At 34.1% G+C, this 25,514-nt stretch overlaps 1 protein-coding gene across 1 annotated transcript; it reads right to left on the bottom strand.

Moving 5' to 3' along the window:
• Positions 1-11,971: 11,971 nt before the first annotated feature.
• Positions 11,972-25,051, bottom strand: LOC123558770 (uncharacterized). Its single transcript, XM_045350637.2, has 3 exons — positions 24,911-25,051; positions 20,418-20,655; positions 11,972-14,812 (listed from the first exon to the last, which is right to left on the bottom strand). The coding sequence occupies exons 2-3, from the start codon at positions 20,642-20,644 to the stop codon at positions 14,335-14,337; spliced, it is 705 nt and encodes a 234-aa protein (XP_045206572.2). The 5' UTR covers positions 20,645-20,655; positions 24,911-25,051; the 3' UTR covers positions 11,972-14,334.
• Between the last annotated feature and the right edge of the window lie 463 nt (positions 25,052-25,514).

The raw sequence follows: 25,514 nt of genomic DNA, 5'->3' as shown, positions 1-25,514 counted from the left end.
TTCATATTCGGCAGGTTGCTATGATGTTTTAACATCTTTCTTTTTTATTCTTTTTTAAAGTTTGCAAGTAATCTCTGAATAAACTGACTTACTTAAGTTATATTCAAATTAGTTCAAAACTATATATAGAGTAGAATTGAGATATAAATTTTACCTTTTTTCATTTTTGTACAGATGTCTCGTAATCCGGAGGTCGCGGGGTCGAATCCTGTCAGTGGATTTTGACCGTGACTCCAAAAGTCCCTTCTTTCTGTGCGAGCACAGATTAGATTCCAGGAAGCAGTCATCGAGTGTATTTCACATTAGTTGGTGAACCAAAACTCGACGCGAAAAAGAAATCTTTTAAATGGGAACAAACTTACCATTTAACTGCACTCAATATAATAGAACGATTCACACTGTTTTGTGAAAAAAGACCAAGTAAAAACTTGCTAAGGTTCGTTTGGATATTTACCAATGCTCTACACTTTCAGATTATGCATTTAGATACTTCAAGATTAAACTTCAATGGTTAGACATATCTTGCAAAACTTTGCAATTTATTTAGGTTGATTTGATATATTATTGTATACAGAATGCCCTTTCAGTCAGTTTGCTAGTGCTCGGTATTTTGATACATAACAAAAAGAAGAATCGTTTGAGTCCTCTTATTATAATTTACAAATATAAGTCTGGAAAAAGCAAAATAAAACTTTGAATGGATGTTGTTTCTTCAAATCTCACAAATTTCTTCATTAAGATTTTTTTTTTAAAATTTATCAATATCACAGTGTACTGCACAGGGTGGCGAATCACGTGATCGTTGTACGTCATATCGTTATTCCGCAAAGAAGAAATTATCAACAAAAATCGTCGATTCAAATCTTCAAATCAATGTAAGTTTTTTTTTTATTTCTCAACAAATGTCTATGAAATATTATAAGCGGAAAGCATGATATCTTCAGGAGAATTAAAAAGAAAATTTGGTCAACCAGTTCAACATTTTGCATTTCGACAATATGCCTAATTTGATGCGTGATTTCCTTTGAAAACTGGTACAGGAATTGTAGTGAAAATCTTAAAGCAAGATTGCATAAAGTAAAATATACAAGATTAAAACTAATCCTCTCTTAACACCGATCAACTTTTTTCAAACTATATTTTTTTTTGCCTGCTTTATACATTTTCTGTAGTTTATTTTTGACCTATTGGTCAATTCTTTATCTTTTCTGAATGTATTTGCTCAGTCGATTTAATATGCGCTATCAACTCCTTTTAAACTATAATTTGTTTGACTGATTTGTGTATTTTTTCGACCTATTATTCATTTCTGTATCTTTTATCTATAACTATTTTTGCATAGACTTTAATTTTTCTATTCAAGTATAGACTTGTAATGTTTTATATTGCAGAAGCCTATTGATGGAACATGAAAAAAGAGATGCAGAAAATTGGTTTGTATCGGTCAGTCGATTTGCTATGCCAATCACATTTAAAAATATATAACATGCGCTTCGACATTTTAGCAAATTTTACATAGCTTTATAGAGCCGTATATTGTATGCATGTTACTGGCCGATGGCCATATCTTTCAGGGTATTCTCTTCAGCCAGAAAACATGATATCATCATGAGACTGAAGAAGAAAGAAAAGTTATTCCACCAGTTCAAGATCTTGCATTTCGGCAATATGCCTAAATTGGTGTGTGATTTCCTTTTGAGAACATTTAAAGGTATTATGATAAAAAATTAAAGCATGGTTGTGTAAAGATAAATATACAAGATTAAAATTGATCCTCTCTTAATTTTCTTAACTTCTATAAATAATTTTAAAACTATAGTTTGTTTGACTAAATTATAGATCTCGTTATATCTCTCTTCGACCTATTGGCCATTTCTGTATCTTGTATTTATATACAATTGATCCGTAGTCGTTTATTTTCTTCCATTCAAGTACAGGCTTGTAATGTTTTATATTGCAGGTTCTTATTGATAGAACGTGAAGAAAGAGATACTGAAACTGGGCATGTACTGTCTGTCGATTTACTATGCCCATCACAAATAAGATATATAATACGCGTTTCGAAATTTTGGCTAATATTACATGGTCTTATATAGCTCTATCTTGTACGTATGTTACTGACCGAAAGCCATATCTTTCAAGGATTTACCTCGTATGAGCTTCTAGAACATTTATTAAAAGCGAGATGATATGATATCATCATTGGAATTAAGAAGAAAATTTTGTCCACCAGTTCAGCATTATGCATTTTGATAATATGCATAATTTGATGTGTAATTTTCTCTGACAACTGTTACAGGTATTGTAAGCATGATCGTGTAATGTTAGATATACAAACTTAAAAATGATCCACTCTATAAACACTTTTTGAACTATAATTTATTTGAGTGATTTGAATGATCTTGTTATATCTTCTTTTCGATATACTAGCCATTTCTGTATCCTTTATTTATATAGTTATATAATTATGTCACTGTATATATATTTCTTTTGTACACTGTCCGCTGTTGTATTTGTGACTATGTATGTCATCATGGACTTTTTAGCCTATTTGATTTGAAATACAATGTATGTCTGTCTGTCTGTCTGTCTAAATAACAGCTCCGTGGTCGTTTTATTCTACCATGAAAGTACAGACTTGCAATGTTTTATATTGCAGGTACTTATTTATGGAACATGAAGGAAGAGATACTGAAATTCGGCATCTATTAGTTAGTCGATTTACTATGCCCATCACATTTAAAATATATATAACAAGAGTTTCGACATTTTGGCTAAATTTACACAGTCTTATATTTCCGTATATTGTACGTATGTAGCTGACCGAAAGCCATATCTTTCAGGGATTTATCTCGCATCACCTTCTTTTAACTTTAATTTCAAGCGAGAGAAAACCGTATCATCATGAGAATTAAGATTACAATTTGTACCACAAGATCAAAATTTTGCATTTCGCAATATGAATAATTTGATGCGTGATTTTCTTTGAGAAGTTTTGCAGGTATTGTAATAAAGGATCTTATAGCATGACTATGTAAAATGAAATATGCAATATTTAAAGTGATCCTCTCTTAACTCCTATCAACTCTTTTCAACTATAATTTGTTTACAGAATTATAAATTTCTTTGAAGGTACTTGCTGTATCTCTTCTCAACCTAATGGCCATTTCTTATCTTTTATTTATATACAATTGATCCGTACTCTTCTATTTTCTTCCATTCAAGTACAGGCTTGTAATCATTTGTACATTTCGGGTACATATTATTGGAACATGAAGAAAGAGATACTGAAGTTGGGCATGTATTGGTCAGTTGGTTTTTTATGCCCATCACAAATAAAAGATATATAATATGCGCTTCGACATTTTGGCTCATTTTACATAGTTTTGTATTACAGTATATTGTACGTATGTAACTAACCGATATACATATCTTTCAGAGATTTATCTCGTATCAGATTCTATATCTTTAATTGAAACGACGGGGCATGATATTAGAAAACAATTGTCCACCAGTTTGATATTTTGCATTTCGACAATATGTCTATTTTATGAGAACTTTCCTAGGTATTTTGATAAAAATTTAAAGCATGATTGTGTAAAGTTTAATATACAAGATTAAAAGTGATCCTCTCTTAACTTCTATGAATAATTTTAAAACTATAGTTTGTTTGACTAAATCATAGATCTCGTTATATCTCTTTTCGACCTATTGGCCATTTCTGTATCTTTTATTTATATACAATTGATCCGTAGAAGTTTATTTTCTTCCATTTAAGTACAGACTTGTAATGTTTTATATTGCAGGTACTTATTGATAGAACGTGAAGAAAGAGATACTGAAACTGGGCCTGTATTGGTCAGTCGATTTTATATGCCCGTCACAAATAAGTTATATAACGTGTGCTTCTAAATTTTGGCTTATATTCCATGGTCTTACATTGCTCTATTCTGTACTTATGTTATTGACCGAAAGCCATATTTTTGAGTGATTTACTTCGTATGAGCTTCTGGAGTTTTATTAAAAACGAGAGAATATGATATCATCATGGGAATTAAGAAGAAAATTTTGTCCACCAGTTCAGCATTATGCATTTCGATAATTTGCATAATTTGATTTAAAATTTCCTTTGACAACTGTTACAGGTACTGTAAGCATGATTGTGTAATGTTAAATATACAAGATTAAAAGTGATCCACTCTGAACTTCTATAAACACTTTTTGAACTATAATTTATTTCAGTGATTTGAATGATCTTCTTATATCTTTTTTCGACGTACTAGCCATTTATGTATACTTTATTTATATATAATAGCTCCGTGGTCGTTTTAATTCTTCCATGCAGCCCGCCCGCTTAGATCAGTAGGTAAGAGCGTTGGTCTACGGATCGCGGGGTCGCGAGTTCGATCCTCGGGCGGGGCGTATGTTCTCCGTGACTATTTGATAAACGACATTGTGTCTGAAATCATTAGTCCTCCACCTCTGATAATTCATGTGGGGAAGTTGGCAGTTACTTGCGGAGAACATATTTGTATTGATACAGAATCCAGGAACACTGGTTAGGTTAACTGCCCGCCGTTACATGACTGAAATACTGTTGAAAAATGGCGTTAAACCCAAAACAAACAAACAAATATTCTTCCATGCAAGTACAGACTTGCAATGTTTTATATTGCAGGTACTTATTTATGGAAATGAAACAAGAGATACTGAAATTCGGCATTTATTGGTTAATTGATTTACTATGCCCATCACATTTAAAATATATAGCAAGAGTTTCGACATTCTGGCTAAATTTACACAGTCTTATATTTCCGTATATTGTACGTATGTAGCTGACTGAAAGCCATATCTTTCAGGGATTTATCTCGCATCATCTTCTTTTAACTTTAATTTCAAGCGAGAGAAAACCGTATCATCAAGAGAATTAAGAACACAATTTGTACCACAAGATCAGTATTTTGCATTTCGCAATATGACTAATTTGATATGTGATTTTCTTTGAGAAGTTTTGCAGGTATTGTAATAAAAAATCTTATAGCATGACTATGTAGAGTGAAATATGCAATATTTAAAGTGATTCTCGTTTAACTCCTATCATCTCTTTCCAAGTATAATTTGTTTGACTAAATTATAAATTTCTTTGCAGGAACTTGCTGTATCTCTTTTCGAGCTAATGGACATTTCTGTATCTTTTATTTATATACAATTGATCCGTACTCTTCTATTTTCTTCCATTCAAGTACAGGCTTGTAATCATTTATACATTGCAGATACTTACTGATGGAACGTGAAGAAAGAGATACTGGAGTTGGGCACGTACTGGTCAGTGATTTTTTATGCCAGTCACAAATAAAATATATATAACATGCGCTTCGACATTTTGGCTCATTTTACATAGTTTTGTATTACCGTATATTGTACGTATGTAACTGACCGATATCCATATATTTTAGAGATTTATCTCGTATCAGATTCTATATCTTTAATTAAAAACGGAGAGCATGATATTATCATGAGAATTATGAAGAAAAAAATTGTCCACCAGTTCGATATTTTACATTTCGACAATATGTCTAATTGGATGCTTGATTTCCACTGAGAACTTTTAAAGATATTATGATAAAAATTTAAAGCATGATTGTGTAAAGTTAAGCATACAAGATTAAAAGTGATCCTCTCTTAACTTCTATGAATAATTTTAAAACTATAGTTTGTTTGACTAAATAATAGATCTCGTTATATCTCTTTTCGACCTATTGGCCATTTCTGTATCTTTTATTTATACACAATTGATCTGTAGTCGTTTATTTTCTTCCATTCAAGTACATACTTGTAAAGTTTTATACTGCAGGTACATGTACTTATTGATAGAACGTGAAGAAAGAGATACTGAAACTGGGCCTGTATTGGTCAGTCAATTTTATATGCCCATCACAGATAAGATATATAACTTGCTCTTCGACATTTTGGCTAATATTCCAAGGTCTTACATTGCTCTATCATATACGTATGTTACTGACCGAAAACCATATCTTTCAGGGATTTACCTCGTATGAGCTTCTGGAGTTTTATTAAAAACGAGAGAATATGATATCATCATGGGAATTAAGAAGAAAACTTTGTCCACAAGTACAGCATTATGCGTTTCGATAATATGCATCATTTGATGTGTAATTTCCTTTGACAACTGTTACAAGTATTGTAAGCATGATTGTGTAATGTTAAATATACAAGATTAAAAGTGATCCAGTCTGAACTTCTATAAACACTTTTTGAACTATAATTTATTTCAGTGATTTGAATGATCTTCTTATATCTTTTTTCGACGTACTAGCCATTTATGTATCCTTTATTTATGTATAACAGTTCCGTGGTCGTTTTTATTCTTCCATGCAAGTACAGACTTGCAATGTTTTATATTGCAGGTACTTATTTATGCAAAATGAAACAAGGGATAGTGAAATTCGGCATTTATTGGTTAATTGATTTACTATGCTCATCACATTTAAAATATATATAACAAGAGTTTCGACATTTTGGCTAAATTTACACAGTCTTATATTTCCGTATATTGTACGTATGTAGCTGACTGAAAGCCATATCTTTCAGGGATTTATCTCGCATCACCTTCTTTTAACTTTATCTTCAAGCGAGAGAAAACCGTATCATCAAGAGAATTAAGAACACAATTTGTACCACAAGATCAAAATTTTGCATTTCGCAATATGAATAATTTGATGCGTGATTTTCTTTGAGAAGTTTTGCAGGTATTGTAATAAAAAATCTTATAGCTTGACTTTGTAAAGTGAAATATGCAAGATTTAAAGTGATCCTCTCTTAACTTCTATCAACTCTTTCCAAGTATAATTTGTTTGACTAAATTATAAATTTCTTTGCAGGAACTTGCTATATCTCTTTTCGAGCTAATGGCCATTTCTGTATCTTTTATTTATATACAATTGATCCGTACTCTTCTATTTGCTTCCATGGAAGTACAGGCTTGTAATCATTTATACATTGCAGATACTTACTGATGGAACGTGAAGAAAGAGATACTGAAGTTGGGCATGTATTGGTCAGTGAATTTTTATGCCCATCACAAATAAAATATATATAACATGCGCTTCGACATTTTGGCTCATTTTACATAGTTTTGTTTTACCTATATTGTACGTATGTAACTGACCGATATCCATATCTTTTAGAGATTTATCTCGTATCAGATTCTATATCTTTAACTAAAAACGGAGAGCATGACATTATCATGAGAATTAAGAATTTTTTTCCACCAGTTCGATATTTTGCATTTCGACAATATGCCTAATTGGATGCTTGATTTCCATTGAGAACTTTTAAAGATATTATGATAAAAATTTAAAGCATGATTGTGTAAAGTTAAATATACAAGATTAAAAGTGATCTTCTCTTAACTTCTATAAATAATTTTAAAACTATAATTTGTTCGACTAAATTATAGATCTCGTTATATCTCTTTTCGACGTATTGGCCATTTTTGTATCTTTTATTTATATACAATCGATCTGTAGTCGTTTAATTTCTTCCCTTGAAGTACAGAAAGTACAAACTTGTTATGTTTTTAGCTTTGTGTCCTCTTGTTTTGAAATATTCACTCTTTTTAATGGTAAGTTAAAAATTTTAATGGTACGTTAAAGATTTAATGGGTATGAGTTGATTATTTTAGCATATGAGTTTGTGTAACTCTTTTTGACCATACCCAATGCGGGAATGAGATAACTTTCATATCGAAAGGCAAAATGCATTTGTCTTTTCCACAAACATTTGTCAAAAAGACTGAATGATTTCATAAGACGAAAAGATAGCAAATCGATTCGTCAAAAACATCAAGTATATCAAGAAAAGTCTAGGTGCAATGTCTATAAGATTTGTATATTTGTGAATTAAATTAATTGACTTATTCTAAAATATCCGATTTTACACAACAATCACTCGTACGCAGGAAACCTTAGTTCTATAAACATCATAAATAAGCAGTTGAATATATAGGCCTGTAAAATACATATGTCTATTTTATTTAAAAAACGTAACCGGGCCAAATGCAAAACTGGACCCTGCCACCTGGACCCTGCCACTTAATTTTAGGTATGAAGGTATTAAATGCCTCCGCTACTATTTTCTATATAAAATTAACAACTTATAACATATTTTTATCAAGATTTCTAGCCTTTCACTTCCTGCGCGACTACCCTTGTCTTGAATGTCTGTCTTTAGGCAATCAAAATATACCCAGAAAGTATGGGGTTGACCATAATGCGGTGAAACCATGGTCACGTGACTGAGACACGTGATGAAAACGCTAATATTGCATAGGTAGACATCAGGAAATACCTACTTTCACTTTCATTTTACAAAGGCAGCTTCAAATCAACTTTTGAAGCATATAACGTAGCTTAAAATCATCTGCGGACATTCCTTTTTACAGTCAAGCATCAATAAAGCTTATATCTGGCATGAAAATGGCGGGAAAATTGCACTATATATTGATATGGACTACGGAGGCATATCGGGCTAATTGCCCCCTTCATGCCATAATTAGTGACATGAGGAGGTGACAGTTAAATTTTTGGCTTATGTTTTATTGCTTATTGTATTGGGAAAAGATCTAGATTATTTGAATAAGTTTTATTCTTCGCGAAAAATGTCTATCTACGCGTAATTGCTAAACGGCTGTTTTCATGGGGGCATTTTTAGAGGGTGATGTTTCTCAGAACAGATTATTTTTCTTATATACAACATAACATGTCAATATTTTTCTGTTTTTGATAAGAAGACAGTGAAAGTGTAGAGCATTGGTAAATATCCAAACGAACCTTAACAAGTTTTTACTTGGTCTTTTTTCACGAAACAGTGTGAATCGTTCTATTATATTGAGTGCAGTTAAATGGTAATTTTGGTCCCATTTAAAAGATTTCTTTTTCGCGTATATGAGAAAAAGTGTCATGCGCAGTTCCGTTCTTTAGAATTACTTCCCTTTGTTGTTACTTTAAATAGCTTTTGTTGTAACTTTTTTCATTACTAGTCGTAGGGAAAAATCGAGAACACTTTTCTGTAGTACAACATGCATGTTACATCCAATTTTGAGGTCAAAAGATACAAGAATGAAAACCTTGTCCGGAGCATTTCTTCTTCATGCATAGAGGGATTTTATATAACTTGGCACAAATATTCACCACCACAAGACAGAGTGTCATGCGCAAGATTCAGGTCCCTAGGTCTAAGGTCAAGGTCACACTTAGAGGTCAAAGGTCAGATACAGGAATGACTTTGTCCGAAGCGTTTCTTCTTCATGCAATGAGGGATTTTGATGTTACTTGGCACAATTATACACCATCATGAGAAAAAGTGTCATGCGCAGTTCCCTTCTTTAGAATTACTTCCCTTTGTTGTTACTTTAAATAGCTTTTATTGTAACCTTTTCATTACTAGTCGTAGGGAAAAATCGAGACCACTTTTCTGTAGTACAACATGCATGTTACATCCAATTTTGAGGTGTATTTTGACCAGTCTCTACCTGGTAAAGATTTTGTGTGGACTTACAATTTTTTGTTTGGTTTTAAGATTAACTTCCCTTAGTTGTTACTATAAATAACCGTTATTGTAACATTTTTATAATTGACCGTAGGGAAATTACAAGACCACTTTTCTGTGGTACAACATGGATGCTACTTTCCAACTTTAGGTGTATTTTAAGGTATCTCTACCTGGTAAGGAGATTTCTTGTGGACTTAGAAAAACAAAAGACTTACAATGATTACTAAACAACCACAAAATTAAAATTCCATTTGCAAATACATCTGCTAGAGTAAAGAAATTTGCTGTGACGGGCACATATTGTGACATTCTGGCACTCTTGTTCCCTGTTAGCTTTCCATTCCTTCTTTTTACAGTTGCCTTAATGAAAAACATCATAGCTATGCTGTTCATGAAAACTGATAAAATTTAGCAATAAACCACCTCACCACTGACTTATTCATTCTTCCACATCTTTAAAACCCCTGATGCGGACCACAACTAAACGGTTCTTCAAAGCTTTCCCCAAAATTAATACTTTCAGACACTAACTTGCCAGGAACTTTAGCCTTCAATTATAATATGCCCGGTGGGGGGATTGGCCATGTCTAACATGGCTCTTGTTTTGATTTCAAAGGGATACCAAATATCGAATTTGCTCTATACATAAACATGTGAAGAACTTCTTTACTTCTCTTGGTGCTCATTTTGTCATTTTGTCAAAGTATAAGGTCAAATTGGCCAGGAACAGTTAAACAGGTTCTGGAAGATAACTTGAGAAGGCTTGGACCAAGGGTCATGAAAGATAATACAGAGATCCATCAAGACAAGCAGATGAGATTTTGAGATATGTAGGCCCCATTGACCCGGAACAGTAACACCCTTTCCGGACGACACCTCGAGACAGCTTGGGCCTAGAATCACGAAGCTTAATAGGGAGATTGATCATAACCAGGAGATAACCCGTGTTGACTTTTAAGGCCTTAGGTCAATAGTCAAGGTCACATTGAATCAGAACAGTAGAATTTTTGTTTACAAATATACAAATATTTCTGTTCCTTGTGCAATTACTGAATGCATCAAGGGATCATTTCGTGTTCGACGAGCTCTTGTTACGTTGGTGTTTTACTTGTATGTCTTAAACTTCAACAAGTAAAAACTACTCGACATATATCAAGGTGTTCAATAACAAATTAGAGTATATTTATCAATTTATCTGATATGTGTTTTAGCTCACCTGAGCACAAAGTGTTCATAGTGAGGACTGTGATTACGCTTGTCAGATTTTTTCTAAACTAATTTTACACAAACGTTCCTTGCGTTACCTTCTACCAAGATTGATAAAGAAATTCCAAAAAACAAAATGCCCAGGAGGATGTGGTCACTTTTCCATATATGCATGTAGTAGAAACTAAGAAAATCTTCTTGTGTAAAACTGTACAAAAGGTTGAATAAAAGTCGGATTTTAAAATAATTTCAAACAGTTTTTTTGTGATTTTTCTACAAATATTGTTGTTTTTTTCCCAATCCGTCAAAAATAGCTGCCAGAAGGCGCGGTCATATTTTATACGCCCGAAGGAACGTATTATGCTATACTCCGTGTATCCGTCCGTCCGTCCGGTAGCAATTTCGAGTCCGCTCTGTTACTCTTGAACCACTTGAAGGATTTCAAAGAAACCTGACACAAATGTTCACCAAACCTAGACGACATGCGCATGTTTCGGATGACACGCTTCAAGATCAGTGTCACACTTACGGTATCCATGACTTTTCTTTGTGTATATTGCTCTGAATTGCAGTGCTGTTGTTCTTATTTGGCAGATTTTTTTTTGTTCACTTACAATATTTTGTTTTAATCACTTCACGTTTTGTTACTATAAATAGCTTGTTTTGAAACTTTTTTATTATTGACCGTACGAAAAACCGAGACCATTTCGTTGAGGTACAATATGGATGGTAACTCCAATGTTTTGGTGTATTTTGACATTCCTGTACCTTGTAAGGATTTTTGTACTTAGATTTAATTTTTTAAGTTCTTCCCTTTGTTTTTCCAGTCCTTTGGGCTTCAAAAGTAAAGCTGTTTAAATCTTTATTCCATCCTCTGATGTAACCCTTCGGGCTATATTGCTCCTCTTGGTGGAACCCTTTTATTAAATAATATCTCTCCAAAACCACTGAATGTACTTTGATGACACTTCACACAAGTGATCTCCTGGATTTGCTCAAATGGTTCCAGTTAAACAAATATGGGTCTTTTTGGATAAAGAAAGGTGCTCAGCTATCAGACTTTAAAATGTTATTCTGCAGCGCTTTGATATTTGTCATGGGACACTTTACAATACTTGCTTTTCCAAATCTGACTCATAATATTCGTATGCATTTACTTTATAGCTAACTATGCACAGAGTCGACAACAAAGTTTAGATAAAGTATTATATGTCTATCAAGTTTTATAAACCCCTGAGATGTATTATTCAATTCAACTCAGCAAATATGTTATGAAAATGTGTAGAACCAATTGAGAAAGAAAACATGAAATGTAAACAGACGTAACATGTACTTATAAAAGCTATACTCTGAATTAAGGAATTTACTTTACACGGCATGCTACACAATAAGATCATGTAAAATAGTATGGGATTGTAGCTCATGAAACTGATATACTTGCATTTTCAAGAAAAGGCAATAGAAAACATTTTGTAAATTTTCTGGCATGGGTTAATAAGGTATGTAAAGGTCTTTTTTATGAATATGAACAATTCTCTCGCAGACCATTATAAAGTCCATGTTGGAATGTTTAACATATTTCTCAGATTCACATTTTGCTGATATGTACGTGATTTCCTTTAACGTAATGTTAAAGTTCCATTCACTGATCATTTATTTTGTTCTCGAGCACGACAAGAACGATTAAAATCAAATGTTCATGCAATCATTTTTTTCATTACAATTGTAAAAGATTTAAGAGTTTCCATATCGTTCAAATGCCTTTTCTTTTGTGTAGTGTTTCCATTATTACTCATTACTATCCAACAAGTGTATTTGTGCGATCCAAGCCACTACATTTCCAGCCAGAATTCATTAAACTCTGATGTCAACATTCATATCAATATTCACTCTCTCGCCCTTCTGTACGAACATTCAGAATGCATTTGTTAAATGTGCTTCTAGCATTATATCTAGTCATTATTTCTAAGGCAAAAATATATTGCGTACACTCGTAAACGACTAAAAATCGGCAGTGTATTTCAAACCGTACGTTATTAAATTAACTTTTGTGAAATGCAGAAAATGCTAGTAGGAAAATCAATATAAACAAATTTGCCTTATTTGAAACAATTATATGATCTCTTTAAAGTGACACAATATACTTTAAATACGTAGTTGGCAAACAAACTAAACCAGTCTTGCTTTATGAAGTCACACACGCACACGTACGCACTCTCGCACGCACATCAGCTAAACTAAATTTTAGTCTTCGATATAATTAAATGGTGAATCATAATATCTATATTGATTGTTAACACTTTTTGAATTTATCCGTTTCTTGCATCTAAACGATATAATTTAAATACTTGGTTTGCACTTTAGTTTTAACGTCATATCTTGTGACAATAAAACATACCGACTTACTTTGATATTATTTAGTGCATAGACATATTTAAAAAAATGCAAAGTTCAATGCAAAATGAATGTCTTATATATTCTTAATCTGAAATTCAGATAGTCTCGATGTCAGTATAGTGGTAATGGAAAAAAGGTATAGAAAATGTTATTCAAAGAGTGAGAATAATAGAGTCGTAATCCCCCTCTCCCTTATCTGATTTGAACGACGATACCATTTGATTGAAGCATTGACTGCAAGTTGTCCCTCTGTACGCGAAGACTTTGTATCTTGTAATCCTTAGCTTGTATCTTGTCATCATATTTATTCTTCAGAGCATGCATAGCTTTTCTGTGGTCTTCCTGCATTTTCCTGTTCGCATCTTTTTGTCCCTTCAGTTCTTCAATAGTGACTCGGCACTTGTTCCTTTCTTCTCTTATTCGCGTAATATCAGCTTTGTTCTTACTGTTATCAGCACGAAGTTCACTTACTTGTTTTTTCATTTCCTCTTCCCGGTTTTCTTTTTTTTTTTTTTTGGATTTCGACTTTGCATCTTTTTAGTTCCGTAGCCATGGCTTGATTTTCATTGTCAAGTTTCTTCTGTGACAACCCATTTGATTCATGAATCTTATGCAGTTCTTTAATCTTAAAATCCATCTCTTCTATTTCTTTTTTCAGCAGTTTAATCTCAGATTTCAGATTTTTATTACCAGAAGTTAGATCGCTTAGTTGCTTTTCAAACTTTCTGGCACTTTCATGCTTCTTTTCTTTCAGATTTTGCATATCGACATGGAGCAGTCTGATTTCTCTGTCTTTACTTTGTGTTTCTGTTGCATTTTCAATTTTTGCCTCTTGCCATTGGTCAGTAAATATAGCGCATTGTTCCTCACGTTCTTCAAAAAGTTCCTCAGTTTTAGCGCGATATTTATCTCTCTCTTCTCTGATGCGCTTTATGTTTGACTGAATGTTTTCATTTTCACTTCGCAATGTATTCATTTGTTGTTCAAATTGTGTTTTGAATTCAAATCTTCCTTTTTCAAGTGTGTTTATTTTGTTTTCTAGAGCTTTATTCTCCTTTGTTTTTGTGTCGATGTTATCGGCGTATTTGTCCTTCAGTTCAGCACGCGTGTCTTGTCTCTTCCTTGCAAGCTCGATGCATTGTGCATCTTTCTGTTGCATCAGTTCCTTATTTTAGCCTCTAGTTTTTCTTTTTCTTCATTAAGACGTTCGACATCTGACTGAAGGTTTGCATTTTCCTCAAGCAGCTCATGCGCTTGAGCTTCAAATTTGATGATCATTTCCTGCTTTCCTTCTTCAAGCTTTTCTATTTCGTTTTGGTAAGTTTGGATTTCATTCTCCCTAGCCCATGTGTCATTACGATATATTTCATCAACTTTACCCATCTGATGTTCCCATTGCATCTTAAAGTGGTCGTATTGTTCATTTTTTTCTTGGACTAGTTTTCCAATTTTAATGTCTTGTTTTTCTTTTTGTTGATTCAGGTGTGTAATCTCTGCGCGGTTCTTTGTGTTTTCTAACGATAGCTGATTTATTTGCTCTTTAAATTCCATTATATCTTCATCTTTTTCTTGTTCAAGCTGTTCAACCTCTGCTCTGTGACGCATTTCAATATCATTGAATTCATCCAGATTTTCTCTGAAATTCAGTAGAGAAGCATAATTATTTTAAGTACAGTCTGTAACATGACAGATGATACAGATAATGAAGATCGTTTCTTTTGAAAATAAAAAGACAAGGAATTATACTTCTTTTCTAAAATACCGCGACATTTGTTTTCTGACCATTAAATATGATCATGATTATTATCTGCATCTGTCATGATAAGATACTCTCCATCTTTACGGCACACAGTAATTCAATAGAATCAAAGCATTGTAAATACTGGAGGACGGATTGTCTTGAAAGGTATTGATTCTGTCAGGTCTGAGATCAGCAAAGTCCCTTTTCTATTGGGCGTGTTAAACTAGTAAATGTCTTTTTCGGTTGTTTTTTACAACGGTGTAACCATATCCTTGCCAAATTTCCATGTTCATTGTGAATCTGATGACTAAATATGAATAATGCAGACTTCATTATCAGACTGCACAGATGCGCGTGTAGACACATACGCACAATTACAAAACAATCATACATTTTGTAATAGCTATCAAACTATGATAACATAGGGAATAGAACTGAAACACATTTTTAAGGTCACTAATTATAGCAGGGACGTTCAGACTTTTAGGGAATACACATATAACTGATTACCGTGTCGCAAATTAAAATATACTGTAATAGTCAAATCATTTGAGCATGAAATATTTTGATTTTGCTCTTAGACTAGAATAGTAATAACTTTTACAGATTTACCGAGAGTTAGGTAATATTGTATTCGGCAATATAATAGATTCCTTTCTCAATAAATTTCCAAGTATCATAAAAATAACAAATATCCGAACTTTTACTTTTCCTAAATTCTGAATATTTTAGTACAGCTAATTAATTTTCGAATTGCATTGATGTAAAATCTTCAATGAAAAATCCGTCACCCGGCAAGAAGAACACTGTCTCGTATATAAAGCGTGTTAATTTATAGGTCAGTGGGCTAATCGTCTGCTTGAGTTTATAATACACTAATCCTCTGCATTTAATTAAAGTGCTTACGGCAGGTCGGTGGTTCTACCCAGGTGCCGCCCGCTCGTGATGAAATAATGCACGGAGGGGCACATGGTGGTTCTTGCTCCACCATTAAAGCTGGGAAGTCGCCATATGACCTATCGTGTGTCGGTACGACGTTAAATCCAACTCCACAGTGCGCTCAACACGACAAAAACGAAGATGTTGCGGGCTCGGTTTGATTGAGCCTGTTCATAGACAGTAGTGGAAATGCATGCTACCGTTCACGCCCTTTAATCCCGGGTTGAGCAAACTCAACATTTACAGATGCTTAAAGTACAAAAAATACAGTTTAGAGACATCCGCAAATGTGTTCATACGGCGGGGCACATGGAACCTTCAATGATACACTAGCGTGTAATTCCATGAAAAGCGGCGTATGGTCCCCAGTTAAAATAACGGGTTTGCCCTAAACGTAAAAACAATTGGCAGAACTAAACAAACTGGAATTTAGAAAGGGGATCTGAAGTTATGGAGTCTGCATATCACTGGAATTCCAAAAGACAAAAATATAAAGCAGGCACCATATCCAAGGGGTGATTATGCAGTATCCAAAGCCATAAAAGCGGGGGTATTGGAACCACCCAGGCCGAAATGTTCATGCTTAGAAACTAAACAGTACCAATAACACGACATAAACGTCGTGCTGAACGATCTGAGAAGATCTTAATATAACTGATTGAAAGTACGGGGAGACTTTGTACGGCCGCCAGACGACACAAACAACGCCGCTGTGATAATTCCACAGGCCGCTCAATACGACAAAAACGAAAATGTTATAGGCTCGGTTTGATTTAGCCTTTTCTATGGACGGTAGTGGAAATGCATGCTTCCGTACACACCCTCTAGTCCCGGGTTGAGCAGAACTCAACATTTACACGGTCTAAAAGTACGAAAAACAATTTAGAGACACCCGCAAAATGTGTTCATATGGCCATACTCCTCGAAACGTTTATGACAGACTTCAATATTGGAGGCAGTATTGTAAAATACGCGGACTGCTTGGCACCGCTACATTAAAAATTAAATCCAATTTTGACAAAGTGTACGGGGACAGTGCGCTGCCATACCGTACTATTGCCCGATGGGTATCTCGCCTTAATGCGGGAAGAACCAGAACTAAATATGAGGTCAGTTCTGGGCGCTCTCTGACTGCTGTGTCTGACAAAGACATTGATGCTGTGAAATGATAATCGAGAAAGATACAAGATGCACAGTGGAGCAGATAGGGGAAATGTCGGACCTTAATTCGACAGTATTTTTTTCTGATTTTAAAAGATTGGGTAAACCTGCATAAGGTTGTGCACTTTGGATGTCGCATTTATTAACCCCTGAGCAAAAGAGGGAGAGGGTAGAAAAAGCTTCCGCCATGCTCGTAAAATATTAAAACAAGGATTCTCGGCGTATCAATGAAATTGTTAAAGATGATGAGACATAGTTGTATTTTTTGAGACTGACAATAATGAAAACTAGAGTCACAGGAGTAACGGTTTATACTCCCACAATATGGCCGTGTCACAGAACTAAGCCAATGTCAAAGCTGAACTTGCTTGACCTTTGACCTAATGACCTCAAAATCAATAGATGTCATCTGCTGGTCATGATCAGCCTCCCTATCAAATTCCATGATCCTCGGCGCAAGCGTTCTCAAGTTATTGTCCTAAAAAGGTTTAAAAGTTCCGGGTCAATCTGACCTTTGACCTTTGGAAATCGAAATCAATACAGGTCATCTGCTGGTCATGACCAACCTTCCTATTAAGTTTCGTGATCCTAGTCCCAAGCATTCTGAAGTTATTATACGAAAACTGTTTAAATTTTCCGGGTAACCGTGACCTTGACCTGTGACCTACTGACCTCAAAATCAATATGGAACATTTGCTTGTCATAACCAACCTCTCTATCAATTATCATGATCCTAGGTCCAAGCGTTATCGAGTTATCATCCGGAAACCTTTTAACTGTTTCGTGTTATTTTGACCTTGACCTTTGACCTACTAGTCTCAAAGTCAAATCTGACCTGTATTTTATCATGTTACACATGTGATCAGAAATTTATGATCCTAGACCCAAGCGTTCTCAAGTTATCATCTGGAAACCGTTTAATTGTTCCGAGTCAATGTGACCTTGACCTTTGACCTACTGACCTCAAAGTCAAACATGACCCGTATTTTATGATGTTACACCGGTGTACCAAAATTTATGACCCTAGGCCCAAGCGTTCTCAAGTTATAGTCCGGAAACCATTTAACTGTTCCGAGTCACTGTGACCTTGACCTTTGACCTACAGACGTCAAAGTCAAACTTGACCTTTATTTTATGATGATCTTAAGCCCAAGCGTTCTCAAGTTACCATCCGGAAACCGTTCAACTGTTTAGGGTCTGACCCCAAATTCGAACTTTATCTGTATTTTCTGATGTTTCACCTGTGTACCAAAAATTATGTAAATCGATCAAGCCGTCATGATTTATAATCCGGAAACCATGAAAACCAACGGACAGACCGACCGACCAACCGATCGACCGCTCACTCCTATATACTCCCCCAAACTTCGTTTTGTGGGGGTATAACAATAAAATGTGGGTAAGTGAAAATAACGAGAGGCGCGTTATTGCTCGGTGGAGCAGCAGAGTCATGCGGGTTATATATGCGTTGTTCTTTGATTTCGATGGAATTATGAATCGAGTTCCTGTCCCTAAACACAGTAGTGTTCCTGGTACATTTTACAAAGAAAATTCTCTCTACTGTTCTCGACCACTACACAGCAAAATGCCCAAGTGCTGCTACATGAACACGCTCCGGCCCATCAGTCAGTAGTTGTACAGGGATAACTCAAGGAGAATTACACTGAGGTTGCCTTCGGGGCCGAGTGGTTAAGGTCGCTGATTTCAGGTTAGAAACCACCACCTGTTTTCCCATAGACTTACATTGTAACATCATGACGTGTACGGCCTTCCATACATCGAAACATGTATATCTAATTACAAGTTTTTCAAGAACTATCTTGGTTCTACCAAAATATCGGATGAAAAACATATGAATAGTGATACTTTATTTAAGTTATTTTCGTGTGAATGAGATGAGCCCCTGTTTTCATCATTGGCATGGCGGGAGAAATTCGTTTGATAATTGTTTTTCAATACACATAAAATGTAGCAAATTTTTTCAAAATGTATAATAAAATACTGTAAATGCAGTGAAAAATATCAATTTTGAAAAAAATAATCACCTCATGGGATTGCTTACAAGACAGAACGCAAATACGTTAACTTATTCCCAGGTAAACACTTACCTCATTCCCAGTAAGTTCCCTGTACGTTTTTGAATTGGTGGTCTCTGACCTTCAAATCACTTTCCCCTCATCAATGTGGGTTCGAGCCTCACTCGGGGCTTTAATTCTTCCTGTGAGAAAGCCATCCAGCAGGCTTGCGGAAGGTCGGTGGTTCTACCCAGGTGCCCGCTCGTATTGAAATAATGCACGGAAGGGCAACTGGGGTCTTCCTTCACCATCAGTGCTTGAAAGTCGCCATATGACCTATAATTGTGTCGGTGCGTCGTTAAACCCAACCAAAAAATAATTACCTCATCCACCATATAGTCCTGATCTCTCCCTTTGTGACTTTTGGTTGAATTCATACATAAACTCATGCTTAAGGGGGCACCGCTTTGAAATGCGCAGCGCAGCTGGAAACGCTCTGTACCTAAAGAACGCTGCGAAAATACATTTTCTGAGTGGCTTTTGCGCCTAAAAGGTCTCATATAGTAATTTCTTGACTGAGGTATAGTATGGATAGCCCGCCACTGTTGCCACTACTTTTCCAATCTCCTCTTATCTTTCATAGACATATTCAGCTTTTGTTCATATATATCTAACGATATTTTATCAACTTAAACATATAGTTTACATAATATGTCCATAATTTATTTTACTTCCAATCCTTGTGTAAAAAGCATAAACTAAACTGTTTCTATTTCCATTTTAATTCATAGTGCTCTAGTGCTGTTATATGTTAATATTGAAACTTTAAACGATAAAAGCGTCCATTAAAGACGATTATTTGCGCATCGAACGTTCTTACCTTGCGTGATTGATTCGCTTTTTGTGGAAAATGCATTTATCTCATATAATGAATGTAAACATGCGCGGCCAATCGAACGTTATGATTGTACAAGATTGAACGTAGTAAAAGATTCCTTCTAGCGCATATACAATATTCTGGCCTTCAAGAGAATCTGTTTTAGCATCATGTTGCAGATGTTTGATATAGCACTGATGGAAAATCTGTTTGGTCTCTTAATGTGCATATTTACTTATTTCGAAAAATATGTTGACCGATCTATTTTTTACGCAGCCGAAGAAGTTGGTACTAATTTTATGAATGCATCAAACCGGTGTTTATGTAGCCATACCTGCTCAGTCAAGTTTAAAATGCCAACCATAAGTGCTCCTTCTCTTAAGAAATGCATCAAAAGAAACGCACTTCAGAAATTTGTCTTTTCATTTGAGCATTAGTATAAGAAGAATTTAGCAAAGCTGCTAACAACATAACAAATTGAAGAGCACGCTGATGCCAAATATATTACCTCCTGATATTGGTTTCGCCAGAAAAGGTCCTAACATCGTGGTCTTCTGACGCTGTAATGATATCATGGTTCTCTGTGCAGTTGTCATAGATGTACCTTCCAAACACGCCACAGTCGTAACAGAAATGATTCGCTTGCTCGATTTTATCCTTAGTTGCACAAAATGGACAAACGTCAACCACAACGTCATCGCTTCCAAGATCTTCGTAGCTCAGCGATTTACTCATGTTGTTATGAACTGTAAAACATAAGGTTCTTTTACTGATGTTTTAATGTATTCAATGCAGCTGTATAAATTTTCGCTGAAGTCGGGCTCGAGGGATGTTGCGCATTTCAGTACCCCTATAAACAAACACAGTCAAACCAAGTCTGCTATTTATTGATTTGCTTTTTTGCGTCGTCTCTTCTCACAGATTGGTTTGTAATCGGACGATACAACTGCATTCCGCAGGGCGATAATAAAATTTTAAAGACAGTTAAATACCATTATATAACATGGAAAACGCAAGTCCGACTGGTTAGCTAGTCGCCCTGTAGTAATTTATGATGTACCATTTGGGTCAAAAGTAGACAGATACAATAATTGTACCTCCAGGTATAGTTAAATTTTTACAGGAAGAAAATATATATCTCCAGGTACAAACTAGAAACGCGCATGCAAGTACTTTTTGTGTTTTGTTCGCCTGTTGATAGCGTAATATGCCGATCCGATTCTTTTGGTGTCCAATATTAGATTTCCCGGTGATAGGGTCGTGACGTTCGTTGCACATTATATTACCTCTTATGAACAGATTTAACCAAATGAGTGTGCGATTATTTTGCTTAGTTGCTCAGTTTTCAAATCAATTTTTAACCTATTTTTGTGTGTACAATGTAGAGTTAACAGTAAATTTGAACTGATTTTATGACTACTTATTGATATCATCTTACGCGCATTAGTTTTTAGAATATAGTTCAACTTTAAAAAGATCCGTGGCATTGCCAATTATCTCACGAGTTGGCACAAACAAAAACAAAATTATACAGATAACCCTGTTCCTATATATTACTTGATTCCTAGAAGTAAATTTATTCTATGTAATTATTTAATTATTGGAACAATTTATTTATAAGTCATGTAATGTAGCAGGCGGACTTACTTAATATGTTTTATGTAAATGGTTTTTATGTGTTTTAAATTTGAGCGCAGAAAAACTTAGACCTTAAAGTCCCATAAGGCTTTGAATTTATATCAAAAACAAATGATAAAATTTCTAAATAGATGGTTCTCATAATTACATGGTTAAAAAGGCACAATTTGAAATATTGCGCACGAACTTATACAGTTAGAGCTATAAAGGGAGGTAATCAAAATAGTGCATTCAATAAAACTGTGTACTATGTTAATTAATATTCATACTTCTGAGAAAACAATTATTGAAAATATGTTATAACAAAAAATCAATATATTTTATATTCATAATAAAATGTGGCAGCTAGGTTATGAACAAAGGTATTATGAGCCTTAAAGTGTCCGTGGTTATTATAATGATCATATGTACCACTATTTCGTTGACAAAACATCAAATTCTAATACTGCTAGCTTTAAATTTAAAAGAAAAAGAGATTTTAACAACAATTGGTACGACAATGACGCTTCTATGATATTTTATATTTAGAAGTCGCGAATACTCTGAAAATAATCCCTTCACCAACTGTTAGCAATGAAAAACCATGTATGATATTCTAAAGGACGTATATAGAACAAGATGACCATGCTGACCCTAATGACCCTGCGTTTTATAGCTCAAACTTGTAACAATTCTGGTAGAGTGCCATCATCGGCACGAAAAATGACCTGCAGATTCAGAAGAAAAGATTGTTAAAGTTTTTCATAGTGCCTAGTATGGAAGACCAGCTACTACAATAAGCTAAAATGCATTTTTGATGAATCAAGATGGCTTTACCAACTGAATAGATGGTAACTCAAGACAAATTTATGTGAAATTACAAATCAAATAAAAATTCGACCAAGGCTTTTGAGGATATAGTGTCTGTTTAAAGATATCTTCTGGCTCGTAAAGTGTCACCGAAGTTGTGTTAAATCATCTTAAATTGTGGTCAGCAGTTCAGAAAGAGAATATTTTCCAATGATTCCACTATATACTTACAAGTGACCACGCACTCTGTTGACCATGATTTTCAATAAATCAGAGAGCCATCTGGGGAAAACTAGTCTGTGGACGCAGAAATATTGACAAATTACGATGGCCTTATTAATTCTGATAGAGAATCACTTAAGAAACAGTACTTTAAAGTTATTTCAAAATAAGACCACCGTTTTAGGATATGTTGTTGGAAGAAGTTTCTCTTTTCAGCTATGGTGGCATATTTTTGAAAGGAAAGCTTGTGTGAAATTATTTCAAAGTTCCGGAGACTTTTCCATTTTCAGCTTGGAATCCATGTTTTTGTCAAATTCGAATAACTTGCGCAATTTTGGTAAAAATGTGTAAAGATTTTTTTCAGATCGGAGCAGCGGTTTCTAACAAAACGACTATCAAATTTTCCATTAAATAGTTTATAGGATAGGCGGAGGACAGAAAGAAAAACAGAGCACAATAACAAAAAGTAGACCTATATCAATAACATTTTATGTCAGTTATAGGATATTTTTTCAAAATGTGGTAAGAAATTATACTCCGAAATTGGTATAGCTATGCATGACAGTTCTGTGAACATTGTCAACTTTGTATAGAATATATATGATAATGAAATAATACTTAAGTCTGCTTAACCTTAACCTTATAACACTATCAAGAGCATGTCGGTTTTCGATAGTGTTCTGTCAGGTCATTGACGAGTATTGAATTACAGTTTACCATAATTATGTGACTTGCTATTGTAAAAGTTTTAGAACCTGTAGATTGAGTGATTTATCTAATTAACAGTACATACTAGATTAGAGATAGAACCTCAAGATTTCAAAGATAGAAACACGCTTAAATGTAGAAATTGATTTCTAAGTCCCTTCAAATAACTCCAAATTATTTACAAATGTGATTTATATGTAAGTTTGTCTAGATCAATAACAGAAACTTTGAGGTGTTTTTCAGCTTTGTTTGCAAAGAATGACAACTTTTGCCTGTTACATTTATGAAATTATATTGATATGCAATACCTATTCCTATGTAGACATAGTTCAATATGTATTTGGTTTTATTTACGATGTATAAAATAAGAACGCTTTTATCACTTTTCCCCATATTATGGTTGAGAATGGCGACAACAATATTCAATCTGTCAGGTTTTATACTATACTCTACCAAACTCTATTTCTGGAATAACAAACAAAGCGAAACACACATGATTTCGTGCCGTATTAAGATCGGTCACAGTGTGGGTGACACTAATAATTTAGTTGTTTCTAAAATGGGTAACATAATAATTCAGTCTACTGCTTTTGCTTTACCCATTCTTACATCTGGAATCTCTGTTACCAACAATAAACTAAAACAAAAGAAATTCATACCTGAATTCAATCAGCTCAACAAAACAGTTTCAAGCAGCAATGTTAAATGTTCCAAGGTCTTGCATACATTTTGTATCCCTATTAATATATTTTGGCCGTTATTTTGATATAACTTATAGTTAAATTAAAAAGCTTTTTGATTCATGGAAGTCTAAGAAAAAACCATCAATTTAAACTATAGCCAAGCAAAATGGCGACTCGCTGTACAACGACCTCAAAACAAGAACGAAAGGCCATTAGGAATAGGCACATTCAAAGAACGCAACCGTCCATACAGCACTCCACATGGAATAGGAGTATATGCAAATGTACACACTTCACAACGCCAGACTGAACACACGATAATGCAAAGATTATTACCGGAAACAAACATAAACGAAGAAAAACAGAGGGACACCAACTTGGAACGGTCAGTGAGCGGGAGTTTAAAATGGTTTACTAGCACCAAAACTCACTCTTTAACCAAAATTATGCTCCTATATTTTAAGACAGTGAAGGCGAATCTCTTACATATATTACAATAACAATAGTTACACATTGTAAGTCATGATCATGATATAAAAATAATCGAATTTCACTTCAAATATTTGATACGTTTTTGGAATTGTACAAATAATATCAGTAGATGACCTTCTTCTGATTCAGTGAAAACCCTACGGTTTGTCTAAAATTGCAGACACTGGGTCTTCGGTTATGGATCCGTTCTCCAAGACACCGCCATTTTTTATCAATGAAAAATATTTCGATGCTGACTTTTCAATTGATCAAGCATTTTTAAAACGCAAACAAGTCCGCAACAAAACAACATACAAGTGCTTACCTTATAAAAACACAATGTTGTGTGATAGAGAAATTTTCAAACTTGTTTCGAAATAACTAGCACTTAAACAATTACTGCTGAAATTTCATATCGGGTCAAATAAATTTGATGCAATGTTCAAGAAAATTACTGTTCATTACAATATAAAAGCAAAACAATACATACCTAAATCTTCTAATAGTCTTGATTGTATGGATGGCTCTTCTGCGGTTTGTGATCAGATTGCTGGTACAATTGACTTCCGCTTTTATGAAATATAAACTATATTCCTAGAAAAATTTAATCGATGAAACTAATCAATAATCAATAATAGCTGAAAGAACCTCATAAATTCTTAAACAGGTTAAATATAACATTTTGGTGTATTTCTGAAGTCTACATTGTTCATAAAACGGATATTAATTTGTAATGTTTCGAAGAAAAGAAGTTCGGTACTGCGAAATCTATATATTTGTCCTTTATTATATTTATTATGTCCTTGAAGTTTTCTGTCTTTTTTTTCAGTTAATAAAACATAATCATGTTCAATTTAAGAAGGATATTGTTTTACAATTATTGATACAGAATTAACAACAGTTTATCAGTTTATTTAACATTTCTGTCAAAAATGTACTTATCCATTTTAACGATTACTAGTTTAATGTAGCGGACCGACCAGTATTACACTCAAACATTTCGTGTGATGATAAGTTATATGTTCATTTTATTTATGTTTTAGTTCCTAAAAATCATAATGAATCTTGAAGTATTTTTGAGGTATCTCTCTTCT

The sequence above is a fragment of the Mercenaria mercenaria genome, chromosome 5 (genome assembly GCF_021730395.1).
Source record: "Mercenaria mercenaria strain notata chromosome 5, MADL_Memer_1, whole genome shotgun sequence".
In the NCBI taxonomy this organism is placed as follows: Eukaryota; Metazoa; Mollusca; class Bivalvia; order Venerida; family Veneridae; genus Mercenaria; species Mercenaria mercenaria.
Note: the sequence above shows the minus strand (reverse complement) of the source record. Positions and strands in the feature narration are given on the sequence as shown.

Excerpts from the sequence above, each read along its gene's own strand:
- LOC123558770 (XM_045350637.2), bottom strand. The coding sequence starts at position 20,644 with ATGAGTAAATCGCTGAGCTACGAAGATCTTGGAAGCGATGACGTTGTG. Across the intron at positions 14,813-20,417 it reads GGCGAAACCAATATCAGGAG|AGAAAATCTGGATGAATTCA; the intron begins GTAATATATTTG and ends ACTGAATTTCAG.